The following is a 25,498-nucleotide window of genomic DNA, read 5'->3' as shown; positions in this document are numbered from 1 at the left end:
TTGCATTCTTCCTGCATTGGAGATTTGGGCTTTCTGGTGAAGCAAGATGCATCCATCTTGGCTGTCTTATACCTTTTGAGGAGAAAATTAAGCCTAAAAGCATAATAATGGGGTTACTTATTTTCTTGCATTTTTAAACTCTCTTCCAATAAAGGAGAATATTAGAAGCTCGGGGTTGATATGAGGGGCCCTTGGTGCTCTCCGAGCTTGCCTGTTCTCTTGCAGACATTTCATTAGCCAAACTAGGTAACATCATCAGGGCTAGTAGCAGGACTAGCATTGATGGTGTTACCTAGTTTGGGAAAACAAGCAAGCTCAGAGAGCAACAAGGACCCTTCAAACACTCTCCCAATCCAACTGATTTTATCCTCACAACAGCCCTGAACAGCCAGTGGTTAGTCAAAGGATTCTGATTGCTACATGAAGATGTTAGTTCTCTGGTTTGGTAGCCTTCCTCGCAAGATATCTTGTGCTGGCAGCCAAATCAACAGGTCCTTTTGGACAATGGCATATCCAGCTATCTTTAGACATTGAATTATCAGTGAGAGAATGTTTGAAGTAAAATACTTAGCCATAACAAGCACTGTGGTGCAAACTCTTTGAGCGTTCATTCCTGTATAAAGTTCAGGTGTAATGGCTCTTCTTGGAACTCAGTTAGACTATTTAGATCATCACAAGATGGTTGCATTACAGCCAGCTTAGAGTAGGAGTCAGTGTGGTGGGGAGAGAGGGAGGAAGGAAGGAAATATGAAAGAGGGAAGGAGGAAGGAAATATGAAAGCTGGAGGGAGAAAAATATGGAGGGAGGGAGGAAATATGAAGAGGGAGGGAGAAAGGAAAATATGGAGGGACGAAGGAAAGAAATATGAAAGAGAGATGGAGGGAGGAAAATATGGAGGGATGAAATATGGTGAGGAGAAATTTCCTGACAGTGAGAACAATTAATCAGTGGAACAGATTGCCTCCAGAAGTTGTGAATGCCCCAACACTGGAAGTCTTTAAGAAGACGTTGGATAGCTATTTGTCTGAAACGGTATAGGGTTTCCTGCCTAGGCAGGGGGTTGGACTAGAAGACCTCCAAGGTCCCTTCCAACTCTACTATTGTATTGTATTGTATTGTATTATTGTATTGATGAAGGAGGGAAATATGAAAGAGAGAGGGAGGGAGGAAATATGAGGGCAGGAGGGAGGGAGGAAGGGAGGAAAATATGAAAGAGGGAGGAAGTATGGAAGGAAGGCTGAAAGGGAGAGAGGGAGGAAGGAAGAAGAGGGGGAGAGAGAAAAGGGAAGGAGGGAAAGAGGGAAGGAGGGAGGAAGGAAGGAATTGTTAAAGATGTTCTACAGTGAAGAGTCATTGGTGACTCGAGTGAAGAATAAAATGGCCATTTAATTTGCTGTTATCGTTTTTATTTTATTTTTTCCCAACAATAGACAGTATAATGATGGATTGCACCCTACTAATCCAGTCTAGCTTCTGGAGTTCATCAATTCCAGACCTTGTTCCAAATGAGTCCTTGAGCCGAAGGACACTGTTTTCTAAAAACAGAAACATTCAGGGGGCACCTCCAAAGGTTAAGCAATTCGGAAAGAAGAGGCTCGTGTTAGCAAATGTCAGCGACAGCCCTCCCCAAATGTTATCTTCCTGCAGTGAATTTTGAAAAGTGAATTAACTACCAGCAAACCGGGCAATTCAGATGGGAAATATTCCTCTGCTCATTAAATTCTGTCTGAGAAATCCTTTGCTCCGATTGGGCAGGAGGCGAGTGACATCATCTGGGGATGCACCTGTCATCCATCATCAGACGCTCTTAAAGAACCGGTCATCTCTTTGACTCCAAAGTGTGGAAATTACTGGCTTTTTAGCCTGTGAGCTTTGAAGCAATAACCCCTAAAGAAAGATTTTATGGGTTTGCATCCACGTTTGGGAGGACTCTTTCAACTGAGTTTGTAACCATCCCGTTGGGTAGCTTGAAGGAATCTGGGATGTCTAAATCGTAGCAGAAGTCTCTTTGAAACCAGAGGAGCATGCGTGACTAAATAAGCATGTGGCAGTCCTCAGTGCAGTCTTCTCAAATAGTCCTTCAAACATGTGGACTTCAACTACCAGAATTCTCTGGAGTGTAAAATGGAAGTCTACGAATTGACATTTCTACCTCTAAACCAGCGGTCACCAACTGCTGCTCTATGGACCACTGGGGGTCCGTGAGAAAATTTTGGTGGTCTGCAGAAAAAGGAGGAACGGGAGTGCCTGCTCGACACTGCACAGGAAGGCAGTGGATGTATCTTCCGCAGCATATCCAATTCCAAACAACCAATTCTCAATGCAGGGTGGCATGTTGTACACATCATCAACAGAGTTATGGAGAAAGAAGGGCTACCTTAAGGTAAAGGTTCCCCTTGCATGAATGTGCTAGTTCTTCCCGACTCTAGGGGGCAGTGCTCATCTCCGTTTCAAAGCCGAAGAGCCAGCACTGTCTGAAGACGTCTCCGTGGTCATGTGGCTGGCATGACTCAATGCCAAAGGCGCACGGAAATCTGTTATCTTCCCACCAAAGGTGGTTCCTATTTTCCTACCTGCATTTTTTACATACTTTCGAATTGCTAGGTTGGCAGAAGCTGGGACATGTCACGGAAGCTCACTCCATTACGCGGCGCTGGGGATTTGAACCACCGAACTTCTCACTTACTGCTCGACAAGCTCAGTGTCTTAGCCACTGAGCCACTACGTCCCTAAGGGCTACCTTAAGAGAGACATTTTCTATCACTCTTCTGCATGAGAAAAATACCTCTTTTCTACACCCTCACGGTCTTCTTTTCTACAGAAGAGAAGGTAACAGAAGAGAAACACTTCACTGGATTTGGAAATAGATCGTTTTGGCTAATAAAGGAGAATATTTGTATCTCAGGGTTGAGCTGCAGTTTTGGCTCAATTTCAACCTGTGTTTCCAGGCTTAATGAAGCCAACTGGATTCCTAGCCCTAAAAAAATAATAATTGAGGATCAAATTTTCAAAAGTCAGCATTGAGAAAGGGAAAATCATATAAAAGTCTTGTTTTCCTAGCCTAGAAAAAAAAAAACCTGAGAAGCAGGTTATCGTGTTATGTGGAAGGGGACATATGTTATTAAACTGCAAAACCAAGTTTACAACTGGAGGAAGAGCGAAGGAGAAGCGTGTCCTGATTTGTAGGCATCACAGCTCCACAGCTTCAGATCAGCTGTCCCAAAAAGTCCAGGTGGACAAGGTGACCTCTCCTGAAACAGAGGTCCACTGTCCAAAGCTCTAATGGAGCCCTGGAAACTTCAGCTGTGGTCTTTGTGGGCCTCCCAAACTCTTTCTGAACTGTAGAGAAAGCATGTGTGAAGAGGACTTTGATTAACTATATTTAATTTTAATTAAGCGTCCAGCCAAATGAAATCAATGGTTGTTTTTCCCCCTGGCACCAGCTGTCCCTTTGGAGAATGTGGCTTTTAACACAACATTGAAGGACACATTGTACCACTCAGTCCTGATAACATCGCACCTTCTGTCCTTGAAAATAGTTGAGCCTATCCCCAAATCTTAGGAGAATCAGCACTGCCCCTTTCCCATGGGGAGAATGGGGACAGACTAATTTGCAGCTCTTCCTCCTATGAAGTTCTTAGAGAGCCAACAGAAGGAAAGATGGGAGCAGAATTTTTTTTCCAGATTTTCAAGATGATGTCGATGGGTGTGAATGCCTACTTTTCTTGGCTGACTTGGAAAAACAGAATTGGTTATACTTGGATAGAAGCCACCAGAACATTTCACAAGAAACTGATCAAGGAGAGATTTAAACTAGAAATCAGGATAAATTTCCTGAGACCCATCCACCAATGGAACAGAAGTTGCCTTTGGAAGTTGTGGGAGCTCCATCACTGGAGGCTTTCAAGAAGAGACTGGACTGCCATCTGCTAGAAATGGGGTAGGGTCTCCTGCTTTTTGGGGGAGGGGTGGACTAGAAGACCCACAGGGTCCCTCCCAACTCTGTTAATCTGTTAAGACTAGGACTTGGGACAATTATCCTTGAAGAAGGTTATATCATATTGTCTCAAAGGCACTTTTCTCAAAAGGCAACTTACATTTTGTTTTTCCTTGAAGACATTTTGCGTCTCATCCAAGAAGCTTCCTCCATGGATGAGAAGCGAAATGTCTTCAAGGGAAAACAAAGAAAATCCAATTGTCTTTTGGAAAAAGCACCTTTGAGACAAACATAACCTGGATGACTGAGAATCTCCATAGACAATTACATTATTGCCAGGAGACTTTCATGGATGTGCCTGTGCATTTTTACTAGCATGAAGTGTGCATTCTTTATTCCTCTCTTCCTACCCATCCATTAGCTGGTGGTTATTGGTGGACTTCTTTGCTCAAAATCACACCATAACAAAGTTGGAAGGGACCTTGGAGGTCTTCTAGTCCAACCCCTGAGTAGGCAGGAAACCCTATATCATTTCAGACAAATGGTTGTCCAATCTATTCTTTAAAAAACCTCCACCCACAACTTCTGAAGGCAACTTCTGTTCCACTCGTTAATTGTTCTCACTGCCAGGAAATGTCTCCTTAGTTCTAGGCTGCTTCTCTCCTTGATTGGCTTCCATCCATTCCTTCTTGTCCTGCTTTGGGGACTAGGTTGACCTTCTCTTCTTTGTGGCAACCCCTCAACTATCAGAACACTGCTCCTTTGTCCCTCCTTCTTCATTCCCCCAACTGTTATATATACCTTTCCTGTTTGAGACTATAATTCCCCTTGGCTCTGGGTCCCAACAGGTAGATCTGCTTGCCTCACCTGGAGAACTAAAAGACCCCAACATCTCCTCTGGGCCTTCCTTGAGCTTCCTGATTTTGGAAAGTCAGCACTGTCTCCTCCTGCGAAGTACAACCCCCTCCTTCTCCTGGGGGACTCCTCTAGACTTTCCAAAGGGAAAGGGGGGGGGGGGGAAACAATCCTAGCCCAGCTGTCTGTCACCTCATGTCTCCAGACCATCCAACCTTGGTGCCAAAAGAGAGGGGTGTGTCCTGCCTTCCGGAGGCAGCTGAAGGTGGGTTCCATCCTCAGCTAAAGGTTAGGTTTTCCAGGTCTTTGCTGCTTCCGAGAAAGGCGGTGGGTGAGGAGGAAGAGGGTTTCTTCCAGCCAAAAACCCGGGGGGGGGGAGTGCAAGGAGGGAGGAGGGGTGGGTGGGTTGAGACCCAAGCTTTTGCCTCCTGCAAACCTCCCAGCCCAAGGCGGGACCGAGAAACCTGGCAGATGTGCAGGAAACACATCTTATTGCGCCCCCCTTTCATCCTTCCCCAAAGGGAAGGGGGTGGGAAGATGGTAGCCCCCTCCCCTCCAATCGCCCCGTCTTTCCTCCCCCTCCCCCTTCCCCAGCAGCGTTTCCCAAACCCTCCAAGCTCCCGTGGTGGCATTGGGCGCATTCTCCTGCGCCAGCCACCGAAGGAACCAGACAGCCAGTCAGGGCTCGGTTTGATCCGTGATTGATTCCTCGCTCTCTCCCCCCTCCCCATCCCCACTCCTAGGGTTTCCCTCCTCTTCAGTCCTCCTCCCCCTGATCTACGAAAGAAAGGAAAGAGCAACAACAAAGAAAAAAAAGGACCCAAGAAAGGGAAGAGGGAGGAAGAAGAGGAAAAGACCGCCCAGCCATCCATCTCTCTTCCTCCCTTACGCGCCTCTCTCGATCCCTGGTTTCTTGGAAATCCGATTCGCTGTGCCACGCGGTATCCTGGGGGAATCTTTACAACCAAACTGGGATCTATGAGCGGGAAGGTGATCAAGCCGAAAGAAGAGAAAGATGCTTCTAAAGGTAAGGCGGGAGTCTTTCCTTCCTTCCCCATCCTCCTTGCTCTCCCTTCTCCATCATTTCCCCTCCGTTGTCTTGAATGGACCTTCAGCTCCCCCACCCCCCTCTTCTCTTTCCATCTTCCCAGGCTTGGCTGACCTTTGCGGGGAAGGGGAGTGGGAGCGGAATGAATTGATGGGGAGAAGTGGCGTGTCAGCCCCATAGCTCCCCCAACCCCTTCCCACCTCCTCCTCCTCCTTCTCTTTGCGTCTTCTTTGGTTTCATTTGGCACCCCTGCTCCTCCTTCCCTCCCTCCACCTTTCCATTCCAGCCCTGGAAGAAGAGGGGAGATGGGGGGGAACTAACCTATTTACACCCCCGCCCCACCCCCGTGAAAGAGAGACCTCCTATAATATTGCAGTCTTCCCTTCTACTTCCCTTTTGTGTGTGTGTGAGAGAGAGAGAGAGAGCGCGCGCATGGTGTTCCACTCACTGTCTCCTTACACGGCTGTGGTTTCAGACCTTCCCCAGCGTCGGGAGTGGGGGGAGGTGACAAACAGAAAGCAAAGGCCGCTTTGGGGGCGGGAGGGGGTGTCTTTGCCAGGAACCCAAGTGGGGTCTGTAATGGAGCCCATAGGAGGAGGTTTGGGGGGAGGGAAAGCCAGAGAGTTGTGTGTGTGGGGGGGGCTGCTTTGTTGAACTAAAAAGACAACGCTGTTTTTTTGGTGGGGTTGAGTCAGGAGCCAGAAGGAACATCATGTGCTTCTATGGCCAAAGTCTCATTGCGTCTCTTGGACTGCCGTACTTCCACCTGAGAGACACTTGAAGGCATCTGGGTAGGGTTGGGAAGTACCACTTTAACCTCCCACACTCTCCCCTGAAGCTTGGCCCAGGGACACCTTGTCCTGCCCGGCTTTGAAGCCCACGGAACCACCATATCTACTCCACCTTCAAGGAGAAACCGTAGATCGCCAGTGGAGACGGATGGGGTTGTCTCCTTTGCTAAAGCTGCAATGGGTAGAGAAGCGATGTCCTAGCAGAGTGCCATGGAGCTCCTCCCTCCCCCCTCCCCCCCAAAAAATTGAAACTTGGTTTCCTACGTTGGAATCATGTGGGTTTCGGGTTTCTGGGCACTGCATCGGTGATGTCTGCAGAAAGCGGAGGCATAAATCTGACTAGGTTGACCATCGCAGGAAGAGAGAGATGCTTTGCTCCAGGTTTCTAGCAAATATTTTGCCATGCAGTGGGACCGACTCGCTTCTGAATATATACACTGGCCAACAATTGCTATGGAGACGGAAGGGTGGGAGGAGGAGGAGGAGGGGGGAGCTGGAGGAGGAAGAGGAGGGGGACTTGTAGACTGGAGGATTCCCAGGGACAGCGGCGCTCACGCTTCTGTCTGGTCACCTCTGGCTTTGTCCAGGTGGGAAAAGGGCAAAGCAAATCCAGATGTCTGGGAGGTTCCTCCCTCTTTTCAGAGGGGTGGGGGGGGGCAGGCAGCATTAAAAGAGGCTTTCTACCTGATCGTCTCACATCCCGGCAGGTTGGTGCAAGGTTTCTTCGGCGAATTCAAGAACCCACCGAGAATGGCTCTCCCTGTTTTGCTGCAAAGCAAGACGAATCTGGGATTCGAAGCTTCGATCTTCAGAATCCATCCTAAACCAGGATGTCCGTGAAAACTCCGCGCTGGGCACAAACCTGAATATATTGGACGATAGAGGAAGGGAGGGAGTTGAGTGAATGGCTCTCCCTTTCCCCCAGATAAATCAGGGCCTAAGAGAGGGGGGGATGCTTTGTGATCTAAACACCATTGTCTTGAAACAACCAAGGGGTGGGCTAGGCTCCCATTGCTTTGTTCCTCCTGTATGAGCTCCATCCTTCAATGAGGTGAACACCAAGTGGTTGGATTCAAACTCTCATCCGTGCCCGGCTCTGCCAGAAAGACAGACAGACAGACGGACTCATGCCTATGGCCACCAGCATGGCTGCTTCGGACGTTGGCCGTCCTGAGCAATACCCACAATGGCTTTCAGTCCTTTTAGGTTGAGGAGGTGGGCTACCTGGAAGCCATCTTTTCCCTGATAAACTTTCTGCTTTTGTTAGACCAAAGCCAGGGAGGGCATCAATCCGTCTCTGGGGGTGGGTGGGTTTAAAATCCTTGGCGATGTCTCCCCCACACCCTCCCCGTCTTGGTCCATATCATCTGAACGAGTTTGTCGTGTGTGTGTGTGTGAAGCTCCTTCAGATGCCTTCTCCCATGTGCCTATTCCCCCCCCCCATTATTATTTTTAGACTAAATATTACGCTCCAACAGGGCGATTTTTTGATTTGCAGAGACCGCTTCGGCCTCGGCTCACGTCATTCTTGGCGAAGCGATCCGTGCGCGAACTTCTTTTGTCCTGGAGAGGCGTTCCCTCTGTGGGCTTTGTGCTGCTGCTGGAGGAGGGTGTGCGAAGCGTCGGGGCTGCTCCGGGGAAGCTGCGCCGTGGTCCCCTTCGGTGGTTTTTTTTTTTTATGGTCTCGTTTGAGAGGGAGGAAGGAGGGTCTCCATCCTCCCCATCGGCCTGTCTTTTGCCTCTTTCGGATTCAAACCTATTTTGGGGGATCGGGTGCATTTTCACGCGGGTGAACCGAAGGGGTTTGAAACATCCACCTGTGTTAAACTGAGGTTAAAAGGGGGGGGGGGAACAAAGCCAGCTGACAGTCTCTTTAAGGACTCGAGGTGATTTGTTGCTTGGGGTGTGGACGGTGATCCGTCTGTCATCAGATGAGTAAAACTACTGATCTCTTATTCACACATGATTTGGGAAGAGCTGAACGGATAGCTTTTGCCACATGCCCTGCTTTATTTTGGAAAATCCAGAAAGCCTGTCGATTTTCTCTTTTAATATATATATTTATATCTCCTAGCTTTCCAACATTTGGGGCGGAGTGGGGGGCCTTGGTGTTCTCTGAGCTTGTAGGTTTTCTTGAAGATGTTTCATTACCCAACTAGGTAACATCATCAGTGCTAGGAGGGAGTGGGGTGTGTGGGAGGAGGAGGAGGAGGACTGTGGGGTCTTTGGTGCTCTCTGAGCTTAAAGGTTTTCTTGCAGATGTTTCATTACCCAACTAGGTAATATCATCAGTGCTAAGAGGGAGTGGGGTGTGGGGGAGGAGGAGGAAGAGGGCAGTTAGGTCCTTGGTGCTCTACAAACCTGGTTGTTTTCTTGCAGACATTTCATAACCCAGCTAAGTAGCATCATCAGTGCTAACAGAGAGTGAGGCCTGCTCTATGTTTCACCATTTTCATTTTTAGATTCTGATGTATTTTATGTGCTTTTTAATAGACTGTACCCCACCCTCCTTAAGGCTGATCTATGACTGTAATAAATACTCAGTTGGACTCCAGAAAGCATTGTGTTTCTGGACAGAAGCTCCTGTATAGTTCCCACTGAACCATGGCTGTGTAGTTATTTTGAAATTTTCTACCCAAGGCATGTTTGACAGAGAGGCGAAAATGGTACAAGCTCCCAAAACATAAGAGAATTCCAAGGGGATCCATCTTCTGGGCTTCCTTGGTAGCAAATATATTTTTAAAAAATCTTGTGAATGTGGGCAGAAAGATTTATGTGGTCACCACAATGTAGAAAAGATGTGGAGACTCTGGAAAAAGTGCAGAGAAGAGCAACAAAGAGGATTAGGGGAGTGGAGACTAAAACATATGAAGAACGGTTGCAGGAACTGGGTATGTCTAATTTAATGAAAAGAAGGACTAGGGGAGACATGATAGCAGTCTTCCAATATCTCAGGGGTTGCCACAAAGAAGAGGGAGTCAAACTATTCTCCAAAGCACCTGAGGGCAGGACAAGAAGCAATGGGTGGAAACTAATCAAGGAGAGAAGCAACCTAGAACTAAGGACAAATTTGACAGTTAGAACAATTAACCAGTGGAACAACTTCCCTCTAGAAGTTGTGAATGCCCCAACACTGGAAGTCTTTAAGAAGATGTTAGATAGCCATTTGCCTGAAATGGTATAGGGTTTCCTGCCTAGGCAGGGGGTTGGACTAGAAGGCCTCCAAGGTCCCTTCCAACTCTACTATTCTATTCTATTTGCCTGAAGGTCTCCATAAAGATAAGCCCCTTAACACATCCCAACCAGTTGTGTTTTTATTGTAGCATCTTCATCAAAAGTCTTGAAGTCAACCTTTTTAGGGAGTCACTCCACCTAGGGAACTGGGGTTTGTTTTCTTTTGTTTTGCTTCAATCAGGGTTAGTCAACCTCAGCAAATTGCAATGTGTAGACTTCAATGCGGGGAGTTGAAGTTCACATATCTGAAATTTGCTGAGGTTGATAAACAGTGGCTCAGATCAATATTGCACAACTTTCCTTGCGTCAAAGTTTACAATTTTGAATAACCTGCTACAAGCTGCTTTCCAAGCTGTAAATGAGAACAGGGCCGAGAAGCTGAGGCTGCCATCACAGCAATATGGGTGGTCCTCATCTGACCACCACAATGGAGCCACCACTGTTGCTAAGCGAGACATCTGTGAGTTTTGCCCCATTATGCGACCATTTCTTGCCACAGTGGTTAACCCCACCATCCCCACCTGGGGATGCTGCTACCATTCTAAGTGTGAAAAACAACCATAACTCACTTTTTTCGGTGCTGTCTTTTGAATGGCCACTAAATGAACTGTTGTAAGTCGAGGACTCCCTGGCTTCATTTTAGAGAAAAATAAATGAAAGGCAGAGCAAGCAATGACTGCGATGGTTTCCTATTTGACGGCAGAATTTCCCCCAAAGGTTGTCGTAATATTAATCTTTTGGCATTTTGTAGAGGTTGTTAGGCCCTGGAGTGGTGAGGAATATATTGGCATAAATCACAGATTTGTGATAGGACATTTCTTATCATATCCTTTCGGGGGAATTGCAAGGGGTCTCCCTGGCTTAAAACCGGGGTCTGCAAATGATTGCACACAAATCTTGTACCCTCTAAATCTGGGAGGCACCACTGACCCAATTAGGAAGAAACAGGTGAACGTTGTGGCATGTTAATACCATTTTATAAGGCCTTGGTAAGGCCACACTTGGAATACTGCATGCAGTTTTGATCACCACAATGTAGAAAAGATGTGGAGAGTCTAGAAAGAGTGTAGAGAAGAGCAACAAAGAGGATTAGGGGACTGGAGGCTAAAACACATGAAGAATGGTTGCAGGAACTGGGCATGGCTAGTTTAATGAAAAGAAGGACCAGGGGAGACATGATAGCAGTCTTCCAATATCTCAGGGGTTGCCACAAAAAAAGAGGGCATCAAACTATTCTCCAAGGCACTTGAAGGGAGGACAAGCAATGGATGGAAACTAATCAAGGAGAGAAGCAACTTAGAACTAAGGAGAAATTTCCTGACAGTGAGAACAATTAATCAATGGAACAGAAGTTGCCTCCAAATGTCCAAAACTGGACATTTTTAAGAAGATGTTAGATATTCATTTGTCTGAGATGGTGTAGGGTTTCCTGTCTCAGCAGGGGATTAGACTAGAAGACCTTCAAGATCCCTTCCACCTCTATTATTCTATATAAGTCCAGATGTGTTCTGATAAAGCCCATGATTATGCCAGATTCCAGCTTCTGTCTAATGTTACTGGTGTTATCTGGAATGTAATGAATTCTGCCAGCATCTCTTCGCAGGGAGGCTGAACCAACCTTCCCCCACCCCCAAGCTAAATTATCTCTATTAGATTGTGATGCTGAACAGTATTCATTAAGGCTGCAACTGTAATTTGACTACCGGGACCTTATTAAATTAAATTACCTTGGCAGCCAAGAATTTTGGGAAATTATATTTCCCAGAGATCTTCGCTACCAGATATCTTTTATTGGAAAAAATGGAATCAGACAGCTTTGACCGTAGAAAAGATACACGTGGAATTTCACCCTGCCGTTGAAAAGGGCTTGTGGTAAAAACAGCTCTTGATTGATTGATATTTGTCGTGAGAAACAGCCGCATAATGAGAGATGCTTGGAGTCCGTTCCATCAAATTCAGTAAAATCGTTGGTATAGGATTGGATGTATCCCTCATTCCTCATTCTTTATGTCTGTAAAATGGGAACTGTTCTGACCGAGGCTTCCCCAAAAAGCACGAGGCAGAGTCCTGGTCCCAGGAAAACCCCTTTTATTAAACAAATGAGAATTCCTCTCATTCACATTCAGCAAAGTCCTGGCAAACAGTCTTTCAAAGGAGTATTTATGAACACAGACCTTATCTATCTTGGAAAGCTGCCATGTAACTATTTTCCTAATGAGGTGCTGTGCAAGGAAAGACTGGGCACAGAGTCTCTGAGATTCACGGACAGATCTTCACACTCCTGAAACAAATCTAACGACTGAACAAACTAATTGTCTCCTGCAAACTCCACTCCCCTTTCACTCCCCTTTTATTTCCTCTGGGAGATAAATTCATCGTCCACCTGTCGCCTTACTCCTGAGTCGGCCCTTGTTCCTTAGCTGTTCCCTTCTCCTGGCAGCTCTGCGCATACACACATTGAGAACAGGCTCCAGCTGTTTGTCTGCCTCACTAATGTCTGACTCCGAAGGCAGCTGATAACTGTCAGACGGCCCTGGCCCCCTCTCTGCCTCCGACACAGAGCCCTCATCAGAGCCTTCCCCAGACTCCAGGACTGGCCCAGGTTCCTCCCCAACCTCCTCACTCTCCGAATCTGCTGCCAGCTCCACTGGTGGGCCACCACAGGACAATTTGAAGCAGCATTTGCACAACATTTTGGATTGGGTGGGTGTGGGGAGCGGGGAAAGGAAGAAATAAGTTTGGATGCAATATTCCAAGTTCAGTCTTATTAAGGGATTATAAAGTAGTATTAAACACTTCACATGATCTTGATTCTATCCCTCTGTTCATGTAGCCAAGGGATTGCATTGGCTTTTTTTTTATGCTGTAGTTATTACTGTAGTTAATTCATCAGTTCAACAATGTATGTTTTTGTCACAGCCAGCAAGGATGTTGCAAATTGCCACTGTTGAAAAAGTAATTATCGCGATCTGTACCTTTGGCACTGAATTTCCCTCCGGCCCAAAGTTCTTTCTCCATCCTCCCGCCGAGCCACAGATCTAAAAATACTCCCAGCCAAGGCTAGATGAAATCCACGAACTTCCTGTTATAATCAGCTTGTTAGCCTCGAAAGAGCTGCAAGACATTTTAGCAGAACCTCTCCGCAGACTTTCACAGCCCTGCAAAAGTGTTTGGGCCAAGCCAGAGTCATTAAGAGATCCCTAATCAGCATTGCCAAGAGCTGTTTAGACGGCCCAGTTTGGGAAAGGAAAGAGGCTGTGGGTTTTTCGTCGTGTCTGTGTGTGTCTGTGAGAGAGAGAGACAGACAGATACAGACATACATATAGACAGAGACAGAGAGGGAGGGAGGGAGAGAGGGAAAGGGGGAAAGAGAGAGACAGAGAGAGAAGGAAAAGAAGGGGAAAGAGAGAGGGAAAGAAAGAAAGGAGGGAGAGAGAAAGAGAGAAACGGGGAGAGAGAGAGACAAAAAGAGAGGGGAGAGAAAGGGAAAGAGGGTGGAGAGAGAGAGAGAGAGACAGAGACAGAAAAAGAGAGAGAGACAGAGAGAGAGGGAAGTGAGAAGGGAGAGAGAGACAGAGAGAAGGGGGGAGAGAGACAGAGCCAGAGAGAGAGAAAGAGAGGGGGGGAGAGAAAGAGAAAGACAGAGTCAGAAAAAGAGAGAGAGAGAGAGACAGAGAGAGAAATACAGAGACAGAGAGAGAGAAGAAAGAGAGGGGGAGAGAAATAGAGGGAAGAGAGAAATAGAGAGGGGGAGAGAGAGAGACAGAGACAGAGAAGGAAGGGAGAGAGAAAGAGAGAGGGGGGAAGAGAAAAAGAAGGAGAGTGTGTTTATACTGTTTGCCTTGCAATCCAACAGGGAATTGGTGTCCATCTGGGGTGGCCACAGAAGACATGGGTGTTTTAAAGAGCTGTATAGATAGACCTCAACTTACGACCACAATTGAGCTCCATGGCTAGGAGAGAACTTTATTAAGTAAGTTCCCCCCCCCCCCCCGTTTTATGAGCTTTTTTGCCACCGTTGCTAAGCGGATCCCTGCAGTTGTTCCGTTAGGAGCAGGGTTGTTAGGTGACTCGGGTTTCCCCATAGACTTCGCTTGTCAGAAGGTCGCAAAAGGGGATGTGGGACCAACAGCCACCATGTCTGTTGGTTCATCTTCCCATCCTTCCTCCCGCTCCTCCTACTCCCACTTTTAAAAATGAGCAAAAGTTAAGACTGCTTTTCTCGTTTTCCAACACGGTTGGAAAGAAGACCTATTTTTGAAGAGGGGAGTTGCACACCCCTCCCTTTAACATGCAAAGAGTTTAACCTGGTTAGAGCGTGGTTTGTGGTGGGCTTCCAGAAGCCTATACAAATTGTTCGGTGTCAGAAAGAGAAGGAGAAACCAGGGTTAGGCTTCTATTGTGTGATCTTCAGTGGTCCCAGATTTGCCTCCTTGCCTCTTGCTTGGCTTCCTAACTGGACTGGTGTTAATCACACAATTCACACAACAACAGCAACCTGTTCTGCATCCAAAGCAGATGAAAAACTGAGAAGACATGTCGGAGACAACTCTGGGCTTGCTATATTAGTATTAATAGGTGCTAGCCAAGCTTCTCTGCCAGTACGAACCTGGGCCATGAACCTGTCAGAGTCTCGGTGTTTTATTCCTTCCAAAAATAAACTCACACCCTTTGCATCCCGTTCTTCTACTCTCCGTTCAATGGCTCTCAAACCCATCCCGCTTCTGGCTTTGCTTCCCAGGTCACCTTACCCCATTAGACTTACTGTATCACAAACCAAGATATTTGGCTTCCAAAGTCCTGGATTCCGGGAGGGACCTTGGAGGTCTTCTAGTCCAAGCTCCTGCTCAAGCAGGACACTCTATTTCATTCTGGACAAATAGTTGTCCAATCTCTTCTTAAAAACCTCCAGTGTTGGAGCAAACCACGATTTCTGAAGGCAAACCTGTCCACTGGTTAATTGTCCTCCCTGTTAGGAAGTTCCTCCTTAATTCCACGTTGCTTCTCTCCTTGATGAGTTTCCATCCATTGTTTCTTGTCTCGCCTTCTAGTGCTTTGGAAAATAAATGGACTCCCTCTTCTTTGTAGCAGCCCGTCCACAAAGATGTGGAGACTCTAGAAAGTGTGCAGAGAAGAGCAACAAAGAGGATTAGCGGATAAAACATTCGAAGAACAGTTGCGTGAACTGGGTATGTCTAATTTAATGAAAAGAAGGACTAGGGGAGACATGATAGCAGTCTTCCAATATCTCAGGAGTTGCCCCAAAGAAGAGGGAGTCAAAGTATTCTCCAAAGCACCTGAGGGTAGAACAAGAAGCAATGGGTGGAAACTAATCAAGGACAGAAGCAACCTAGAACTAAAGAGGAATTTCCTGACAGTCAGAACAATTAATCAGTGGAACATCTTGCCTCCAAAGTTGTGAAAGCTCCAACATTGGAAGAGTTTAAGAAGATGTTGGATAACCATTTGTGTGAAGTGGTGTAGGGTTTCCTGCCTAAGCAGGGAGTTGGACTAGAAGACCTTCAAGGTCTCTTCCAACTCTGCTATTCTATTCTATTCTAAATACTGGAAGACTGCTATCATGTCACCCCTAGTCCTTCTTTTCTCTCTAGACTAGCCAAACCCAAATCCTGCAACCGTTCTTCAGATGTGTTAGTCTCCAAGCCTTTAATCATCCCACAATTGTGCAGTTGTGGTATGAAAGATGAGTTAGGTGTCATCAGCAGCTGTGACCTTCATGGCAGCCAAGGGGCACCAGGGATAAATTTTCAGCAGAATTCCTCATTAACCCTGAACAGTAGAGTTTGGAGAAAATTATTAGCCTTACAAAGAGGACAACCCAAGGTTTGAAGCAGAGAGTTCATAATCAAAGCCAGAAACTGGGTTTTTTGCAATAAAAGAAAATAAATAAAAATAAATCCTCGACTAGCGACTACAAGCTAGTCACAAATTTTGTTGCTAAGTGAGACAGTTGTTCAGTGAGTTTTATCCTGTTTTATGACTTTTCTTGCCACCATTGTTAAATGAATCATTGCAGATTTTAAGTTAACAACACTTAAGGGAAGAGAACCTGGGTTCCCAATCGACTTTAATTTCTAGAAGGTCGCCCATGATCCTTGGGACATTGCGACCGTCATAAATATGAACCTGTTGCCAGGCTTCTGAATTTTGAATCACATGATTATGGGGATGATACATGGTTGTAAGTGTGAAAAATGTCATTTTTTTCATTGCTGTTGTCACTTTGAACCATCATGAAACGAACTGTTTGTAAGTCAAGAACCACCTGAAATATGTTGTCATCGTATTTGTAGGTGCCTGGTAGAATCCCCACAGGTGTGTCTCAGGAAGTGCCAGTGTCCTTGTTCCGAGTAATGAATTCTAGGTAGTCAGGCCAATGTCGTTTTGTTCAGGTTGAAGAAATCCTTTATTGAGTACATCATATTGGCACTTTGAAAGGTGAAACTAGCTCTAAATTATTCCTGTGCTTAGGGATAGTTCAAAGAATGAGACCAATGGTGGGATTCAAAAATTTTTACTACTGAGTCTATGGGTGTGACTTGGTGGCCATGGCAGGGGAAGGATACTGCAAAACCCCCATTCCCTCCCCACTCTAGGGGAAGGATACTGCAAAATCTCCATTCTCTCCCCACTCCAGGGGAAGGATACTATAAAATCCCCATTCCCTCCCCACTTCATGGAAAGGATATGTAAAATCTCCATTCCCTCCACACTCCACGGGAAGGATACTGCAAAAACCCCATTCCCTCCCCACTCTAGGGGAAGGATACTGTAAAATCTCCATTCCCTCCCCACTCCAGGGAGCAGTTACTGCAAACTCCCCATTCCCTCCTGATCAGCTGGGGACTCAGGAGGCAGAGAATAGATGGGGCGGGGCCAGTCAGAGGTGGTATTTGCCAGTTCTCCAAATTATTCAAAATTTCCGCTACCGGTTCTCCAGAACTGGTCAGAACCTGCTGAATCCCACCTCTGAATGAGATCTCCCACCTTCCTTATGTCTCTCAGGTCAAATGGACCAATCAATCCAGATGTAGGTTCCCGCTCAACTTCAACAGGTGTCCATTGACCTGACCTTGGTTCTCAGGCTGAGGCACCACATTCCTGACTCGTCCCCCCTCCCCCGTGGTCTCCTCCTGCCCCCTTGAATGGCAACCAAGAAACACAGCAGATGTAAGCATGGCTTCAGCTGAAGTCGTTTTGCAAATTGACACCCCACCCAGATGACACACATAATTTGCATTGGACGGATGCAAATTAGTTGGCGCCATGGGCTTTGTGGCCTTCTTATCTCCACAGGTCCCCTTGGCCTTTTGCTCCACCATGCTGAGAGTGCAGCAGGGAAAGTCTTCAAAGCATCAAGCTTCCGTGCATCTGTTTAGAAGTCCAACCTTGAGACTCCCGTTGAGTCCTGCTGATGTAAGAAAGTACATAGAAACAGTTCATAAATACAGAACGCCCTTTTATCAGATTTGACTGCAAAGAGGATTGAAGTCAATCCTTCCAGCATTTGTCTTCAACAAGTTAGGCATTGAAGGATGAGCCTGGAATACGGAATTTAAAATGGTTGGGTTGGGCAGGAGAACGTTGAACATCTGCAGGACTTGGCCAAGTATGATGTCTCTTTTAATTTATAGAGAGTCGGAAACCATTAGATCTGGATTTTATAATAATTTCCTTGTCAAATGAGTTTTAATCAAATCATTTGCATCTGTTTCCAATTCCAGTTTCTATTTTTGATCTCCCACAACCAGATGCGAAGTAAAAATTGCATCTGAGCATGAAATTGGACTTCTTGCCTGGGCCGTGTCATCTTTCAAAAGGGTTGTGTATGTGTGTCTGTGGATTTTTTTAACCTGGATGTAAATGCCAAGGAGCTCTTTGAAAAACAATCAGCTAGCAATGTTCTAGAATTTAGGTGCATTAGCTTGGCAGGAAAAGAGGGATGGTATTAAATCAGGATCCTTGTTGACAAAACCAAGCGCTGTGACACAGCTAATATTGTTGCGATTAACACAACAACAAGTTAGGTGTAAAATAAATGTCTGCATAATCGCCTTCAAAATAACATAATCCCGTTTTTCTGCAGGGGTTCTGGAGGAGCTGAGCGTAGATGTTTCTTCTCAAAGGTCCCTCTGGGTTCATCCAGGTGTATCTCAAATTTCATTACTTTTAAAAAAACAAAAACAAATGGTGTTTCTTGATGTATTTACTTATTTCATGGATTTAGATCTTGCTTTCCTTCCAGGAGTTCGAAGTGATGTGTGAACTTGTCTCTTCCCTTTGATCTTTTCAACACCTCTTTGAATCAGTTGGGTGCCTCCAAGTCCAAAGTCACCAAGTCAGTTTCCATGGCTAACCGTGGACTTGAACCAGGACTTTGCTGGTCCCAGCACAAGCACAGAAAGTATCTTTTCCCCATTGTTATTGTACACTCTTGTGGGACATCTTTTTGGTTTAAAAAAATGGAGATTCGATCAATTGTCTTTGAACTTAGATTTCAACATCTCAAATCTCGATAGCTCTTTTGACCAGCATCTAATCATTTTCCCCCGCATTGAAATACATCCAAAATTCCTTTTGAAGTTGGTGGGAGTCCTCATCATTCTCCAGCACATCTTCCCTTCTTAATTGGCAATATATTTATAGAGGTAGTGGGTTGTGATTCATCCCTTTCAGCTGCATTTGATGGAGCAGCTTACACCTTTAAACTTCCTTGCTTGGAAAAGAGTAATGTAGGACTTTCCTGGTGCATTATTGGAGATCTTATTACACGTGAAGCCATGAAGACATAAGAGCATAAACCAGATTAAACCCCTCACTCATCTAGACCAGGGGTCTCCATACTTGGCAATTTTAAACTTGTGGACTTCAACAATGCCACTTTTTAATTCCTTGTTAAGGCCCCACTTGGAATCCTGCATCCAGTTTTGGTTGTCACGATGTAAAAAAGATGTGGAGACTCTAGAAAGAGTGCAGAGAAGAGCAACAAAGAGGATTAGGGGACTGGAGACTAAAACATATGAAGAACAGTTGCATGAACTGGGGATGTCTAGTTTAATGAAAAGAAGGACTAGGGGAGACATGATAGCAGTCTTCCAATATCTCAGCGGCTGCCCCAAAGAAGAGGGAGTCAAGCTATTCTCCAAAGGATCTGAACAAGAAGCAATGGATGGAAACTAATCAAGGAGAGAAGCAACCTAGAACTAAGGAGAAATTTCCTGACAGTGGAACAACTTGCCTCCAGAAGTTGTGAATGCTCCAACACTGGGAGTTTTTAAGAAGAGATTGGACAACCATTTGTCTGAAGTAGTTAGGGTTAGGGTTTCCTGCCTAAGCAGGGGGTTGGACTAGAAGACCTCCAAGGTCCCTTCCAACTCTGTTATTCTATTCTATTCAGCTCCCAAAATTCCTCACTTGGCTACGGATTGCTATACTTCAGCATGGCTAAGGAATTCTGGGAATTGAATAGAATAGAATAACAGAGTTGGAAGGGACCTTGGAGGTCTTCTAGTCCACAAGTCTTAAAGTTGCCACGTTTGGAGACCTCTGAGCTAGACAAACAATTTCTTCTCACATTGACCAACCAGCTGCACAAGGAAGCCCACAGATCTCCCACCAGATGGCCTTCAGAGGCCATCACACCACCTTCATGGCTAATAACTGTTGATCCCCACGACCACCTCGAATTGATCCAATTCTTCTGCAAAACCAGGTTTTGAAGTAGCAGTTAGTCTGAGTGAAAGAAATCAGTGCCAATTCTCCAAAATCCGACTGCTTCAGCAAAATCCAGATTGAGATACGATTTGCAGGGACCTCTCTTCCTTACCGACCAATTGAATCATTGAATCAACTTTCCAAATATGGGTTTTCCTCCCCTCTCCTACCTTTTATATTTCTCTTCTCAATCTGCTCCATCTCTGCTATTTTGGTCCTTCAAAGACTATCGAGTGAATGATTCAGTGCGTTGGCCAAGCCGGTTCAATTATCTCTTTAAAATATATATAAATGATCTGCCTCTTAGAGATGGATTGCTATACTTGGGACTTACTTTTGCCCTTTTCCTCTGCGTGCTGGAGAAGTTGGCATCTTTCATTGTGCAATTAATTGAAGATTTTAAGCAATATGCTGGTTTTTATTTTAAAAAATACCCACCCAATTGTTTCTTTCTTTTAGGTTTGTTTAGTGCTGTCATCTGATGAAGCCTAATTAGAGTTCTGAGTCATATCTTAACGTGAGTCTATGCGCACGTGTGCCGACGTGGTAGAGAGATGATGATATTTTTACCTAAAAAGTCTTGCAATTCATTGAGGCACGTTCTTCCTCTTGCTGTCCCCAGCCTTTATTGTCCTCCTCATCATTTCTCTGGCATCCCGTCTTCTGTAGCTAGAAGCCATTCAAGGAATTTTGAATTGCATGAATGGGTTGAGTTGAGGAGTGAACAGCAAATGGATGCGTTATACCTTTTGATGTATTCATCTAGGCATCTCCTTAGGCTCCATTCAAAGAGTCAACAAGTGTGTTTGAGAGGAAGGAAGTTGCATTTGAGAAGGGTGAGACGGTCAGGTGGGTAAGTTGGACACAGTTTTCATTTGGGATGTTACTCAGAATTGCTAGAATTTTGTCATTCTTCCAGATCAGCTCTTCGTTATATACTCATAATAAATGGAAGGAAACCATGATTCCTGGGCTGTCAGAAACAGTGCTTAGTCCCCTGACTTGCTTCACAGTCAAAGGTTTCTAGTTTCATGCCAATCAAGGGATCAGGTTGGCGGTGATGAGACATTTAAGGCAGCCCAGTCCTTCAAACGAAGTTCTTCTTGATCTCCAGGCTCCTTTGTGATCTGATCCTGGCCGTCTTGCAGAAGCTTTGATGCATTGCAAAACTTCCCTTTGGAAAGGTTTTCATGGCCCCATGGAAAGACCAGCCTCAGACAGGGGAGCTGGGGATCTTCTGGCTGAAGAAGCTGGACTTAACCTGCAGTTGTTTTCTTTGTAACTGCTAGCAGTGCAAAAAGTTGGCAGTTTGGGGACAACCTGCAGAATTGTTTTGGCAAATTTTCATTCTGATCCTCCACGGGGAGCGACAGCATTGCAGCAAAGCTTAGACAAATGTCCGATAATTGAAGTCAGTGTTTTTCCAATAATATTATACAGTAGTTGTCGTTTATCCCTGATTCTCGGAAGGCTGGAGAAACTTACTCGGGATGGAAGAGAAGACTGGGTTCCTGGCTTCTCTCCTTGACGACTTTCCATCCGTTGTTTCTCATCCTGCCTTCTGGTGCTTTGGAAAATAGGTTGATACCCCACCACCACCCTCTTCTTTGCCCCCTCAAAGACTGAAATTATGTCACTCCTAGTCCTTCTTTTCTCTAGACTAACCAAACCCAAATCCCGACGTTGGGTCAACCATCAGGAGACAGTGAGCTCTAGTTCCACCAGAGGCGTGACAATGGGCTGGTTGACTTTAGGCCAATCACCAGGTTACAGTGAGTTCTAGTTCCACTTTAGGTATGCAAGCCAGCTAGGTGACTCCGAGCCAAACACCAAAAGACTGTGAATTCTAGTTCTACTACAGGCATGAAAATGGGTTGGTTGGCTTTAGGCCAATCATCAGGTGACGTCTGATGTCATCACTAGTTCTGCCTTAGGTATGAAAGCCAGCTGGGTGACTATGGGCCAATCACCAGGAGACTGGGAGTTCTAGTTCCGCCTTAGGTATGAAAGCCAACTGGGTGACTATGGGCCAATCACCAGGAGACTGGGAGTTCTAGTTCCACCTTAGGTATGAAAGTCAGCTGGGTGACTATGGGCCAATCACCAGGATACGGGGAGTTCTAGTTCTGCCTTAGCCACCAAAGCCAACTGGGTGACATGGGTCCAGTCCCCCTCTCTCTCAGCCCAACCTACCTCCCAGGGTCATTGGGGAGGAAAACAGGAGGAGGAAGAGATGTTGGGACAGCTTTTCCTCCTTGAGTTATTTATAAAAAATAATACAAACCAACCAACAAACAAACAACCTCTGGAGGCAAATCAGCCAGGTGATTTTTATATCCCTTGCCAGCTCCTGGCTCTCCCTCTACAAAGTGGGGTTAACAGGCCTTCTGTGTTGATCTTTGCTCATGAAAGGAGCAATTAACCCAAAGCTTGGCTGTTTGGGTTGACATTGTGCTTTGCGCGGCAGAGTTGACGATGAAGGGGTTTCTTCCCACCGCAAAGCTTGCCACGGCTTAAATATCCTAATTACAGGGAAGAACGCCGGCTTTTTAAAAAACACAATTGTTAAATGATTAAAAGAAATGCTAGATTCGTCTTTCCTAACGTAAGTCGGTCCAGCAAAGCTGCAATCCATCTCTCGCAAGAAATCTCATCGCCCAGCTTCCCCAAACCTTCATGGCAATTCCCTGGGCATCACAGTCAGTTAGAAAAGAAAAAAGGGAAAGGAGATAGATAGCTTGGTCCCTCTTTCTTTCCTTTGGGTGTAGAAACAACGTATGGAGAAGAAAAACTGGAAAGTTTGTGACCAACAAAATACGTGCAAGGATTCTAGTTGGCTCAAGTCAAGTTCTGCTCCCTCAACCACTTCGATATGAAAAAGAGACACCACCGGATCTGAATCCTGGTTTTTATCTTTTCAAATGGTGGTCCAATATGACCCTTTTCAGTATCATATAAAAAAGACCGCAGACATTAAAAGTGTGTTTTCAATTGAAATGGGCATGGCTTAAACAGGTGAGTTGAATTTCCTTGGTTTGTTTAATAAGCGATGGGTACTACTCACTAATTAGAATAGGATAGGATGGGATGGGATGGAATAGAATAAGGAATAGAATAAGGAATATAATAGAGTAGAGTTGAGTAGAGTGGAGTGGAGTGGAGTGGAGTGGAGTGGAATAGAATAGAATAGAATAGAATAGAATAGAATAGAATAGAATAGAATAGAATAGAATAGTGGAATGGAATGGAATTCTTTATTGGCCAAGAGTGATTGGGCACACAAGGAATTTGTCTCCGGTGCAGAAGCTCTCAGTGTCCGTAAAAGAAAAGACACATTCATCAAGAATCATAAGGTACAACACTTAATGATAGTCATAGGGTACAAATAAGCAATCAGAAAACAATCAATATAGTTCATGAGGATACAAGCAACAAAGTTACAGTCGTACAGTCATAAGTGAGAGGAGATGGGTGATAGGAACAATGAGAAGACTAATAGAAATAGCAATGCAGACTTAGTAAATAGTTTGACAGTGTTGTGGGAATGCATTTTTTAGCAGAGTGATGGTGTTCAGGGGAAAAACTGTTCTTGTCTCTAGTTGTCTTGGTGTGCAGTGCTCTACAGCGTCATTTTGAGGGTAGGAGTTGAAACAATTTATGTCCAGGATGCAAAGCGTCCATAAATATTTCTTTATGATAGTTCTTTTGTCACAGATGTAAGTTTTCTCATATGTATGTATGTATATATAAAGCCATTTCTTCATGATTAATTTTATTTTTGGAAAGGCCCAAGCAGTGACAATGTCTTTGGGCACAACTCCAAGGTTATATTGAGCAGATGACTAAAATATGAGAAAATACCATTTGAAATAATGGCCAAAGAAGGCCAAATATTGATTGTTACTAAAAAGCTTCTCTGATGGTTTTTTTTGCAACATGAAAAAAAATGAAATTGTACCTTCTAAACCGAAGGGATGAAATATTGTATCGAGATATTAAGGTGTGCAATAAAGGACCATAACAGAGAGCATCCATTGTACGTCAGCAAGCTCTTGCTTGGCCTTCCTCTCAGCCAACTGGCTCAGTTTCCCTTGGAGACTCATGAGATGCATAGAGTGGCTAGACCGATGTAAGGATTAAATTGCGATGAGGCTGTGGAAGGAACTCCTGGGAATGGAATGGAATAGGAATGGGAATAGAAAATTAATAGAATAGGAATAGGAATAGAAGGTAGGGTAGGGTAGGGTAGGGTAATGTAGGTAGAGAATGTAGAAGAGAATATAGAATATGGAATGAAATAGTATGGTATGGAACAGAACAGAATACTTTGGCCAAGTGTGGCATGTATAGACACAAGGAATTTGTCTCCAATACAGAAGCACTCAAAAGAGTTTTGCATATATTTTCACATTGACGGTTCACACATTCATCCTGTTTGAATGGAACTGGTCAGCATTTCCTGTTGGAGCTCTTGCTTCTCTCTCTCTCTCTCTGGCTTTCCTTCCCCTTTTCGCTTCATCCCATGCTCTGTTACTTGTACAGTGGAGTCCCCAGGATTAAGTCATTCTCCTGTCTTGCCATGCAGTACAGCAAGAGTGTAAATCGTTTGGGTTCAGCGGGTGTGAAAAGCCCTCGGCCCCGACTGAGCTTTGAAAATTGAACGGGAAAAGCGTGTTCAGCACCAGCAGGATGGGGACGAGACAGAAAAGAGGCAGCTTTTGGCAAATGCGAAAGAGAAACGCCATCCTTCCAAACAAAAGTTAAAAAACAGGCTCTCTTTGGTTCTATATACTGCTACGAATGAGAGTAGTGTGGTTGTATTCCAGCATATATGGAGAGCCTGAGAGTAAAGCCTGAGGAGGGGTCGTGAATCTCTCTTCTTCACGGAAGGCAGAGGAAATCAGAATTGCTCTCCCTGTTCTCTAAACCTAACTTTGTCCAATTATCTCTTGCTCTTAATTCCAGCCTGACATTTGCAGTGGGTCTAATAAACCAGTAATGGAATCGGAGAGGGATTGCCCACTTTTAGTGAGGCTAGGGACGCCCCGACTGAGCTTTGAAAATTGAACGGGGAAAGCGTGTTCAGCACCAGCAGGATGGGGACGAGACAGAAAAGAGGCAGCTTTTGGCAAATGCGAAAGAGAAACGCCATCCTTCCAAACAAAAGTTAAAAATTATTAGACAAAAATAGAATGGCATCTGCCCACAGTTATTATAAAGAGCGAGCCGCAGCCTGTCGTTACGATAATCAACGGGAAAGGGGAGCCCAGAAATAGCTTCAATATGGAACTGCAATTCCAACTTTATTTCGGGAGAATTTAAGAAGCATCCGAGGCCATCTGGGGAGGAGTGAGTTTCCTCCTTCGTCCCAGGAATAAAAGTTGAGTTTTTTCTTCAATAGTAAGGGATGTGGTGGCTCAGTGGCTAAGACACTGAGCTTGTCAATCAGAAAGGTCGGCAGTTTTGAATCCCTAGGGCAGCATAACGTAGTGAGCTCCTGTTACTTGTCCCAGCTTATGCCAACCTAGCAGTTCAAAAGCACGTAAAAAATACAAGTGGAAAAATAGGGACCACCTTTGGTGGGAAGGGAAGAGCATCTTATTTTCGGGAAAACAGGGTAGTTTAAAACTTTGGTTCAGTGAGGCCTGCAAGCCCAGTCCTAGGCCTTATTACCTGCAACTTTCCAATGGATATATTTCTCTTCGGACAAGGGCTTCACCGAAGGTTGAACAACCGCTCTTCCCTCGCAATTTCCTTGGCTATTATGTGGAGGAAGAAAAGAGGGTTGGTAATTTCCTTTGGCAAGTGGAATTTCTTTCAGTACAGGTTTCCTCGCTTAGATTTTCAGACTCGGAAGTGTCTTCAGGGACAACCAGGTCAAGGTGTGCCCTTTGCTCA

At 45.2% G+C, this 25,498-nt stretch overlaps 1 protein-coding gene across 3 annotated transcripts in view; it reads left to right on the top strand.

Moving 5' to 3' along the window:
* FGF13 (fibroblast growth factor 13) overlaps positions 1 to 25,498 on the top strand; it is a 101,635-nt gene that overhangs the window by 1,037 nt on the left and 75,100 nt on the right. For 2 of the 3 annotated variants that reach the window (XM_081963833.1, XM_081963829.1), the window contains exon 2: positions 5,536 to 5,819. In XM_081963833.1, the coding sequence (XP_081819959.1) occupies positions 5,771 to 5,819 (49 nt within the window). In that variant the 5' untranslated portion in view covers positions 5,536 to 5,770. Of the gene's footprint in view, positions 1 to 5,535; positions 5,820 to 25,498 lie in introns of those variants that run through there. The other variant, XM_081963831.1, reaches the window with a different exon arrangement.

The sequence above is a fragment of the Natrix helvetica genome (genome assembly GCF_964273705.1).
Source record: "Natrix helvetica genome assembly, chromosome: 11".
NCBI classification, from domain to species: domain Eukaryota; kingdom Metazoa; phylum Chordata; class Lepidosauria; order Squamata; family Natricidae; genus Natrix; species Natrix helvetica.
Note: the sequence above shows the minus strand (reverse complement) of the source record. Positions and strands in the feature narration are given on the sequence as shown.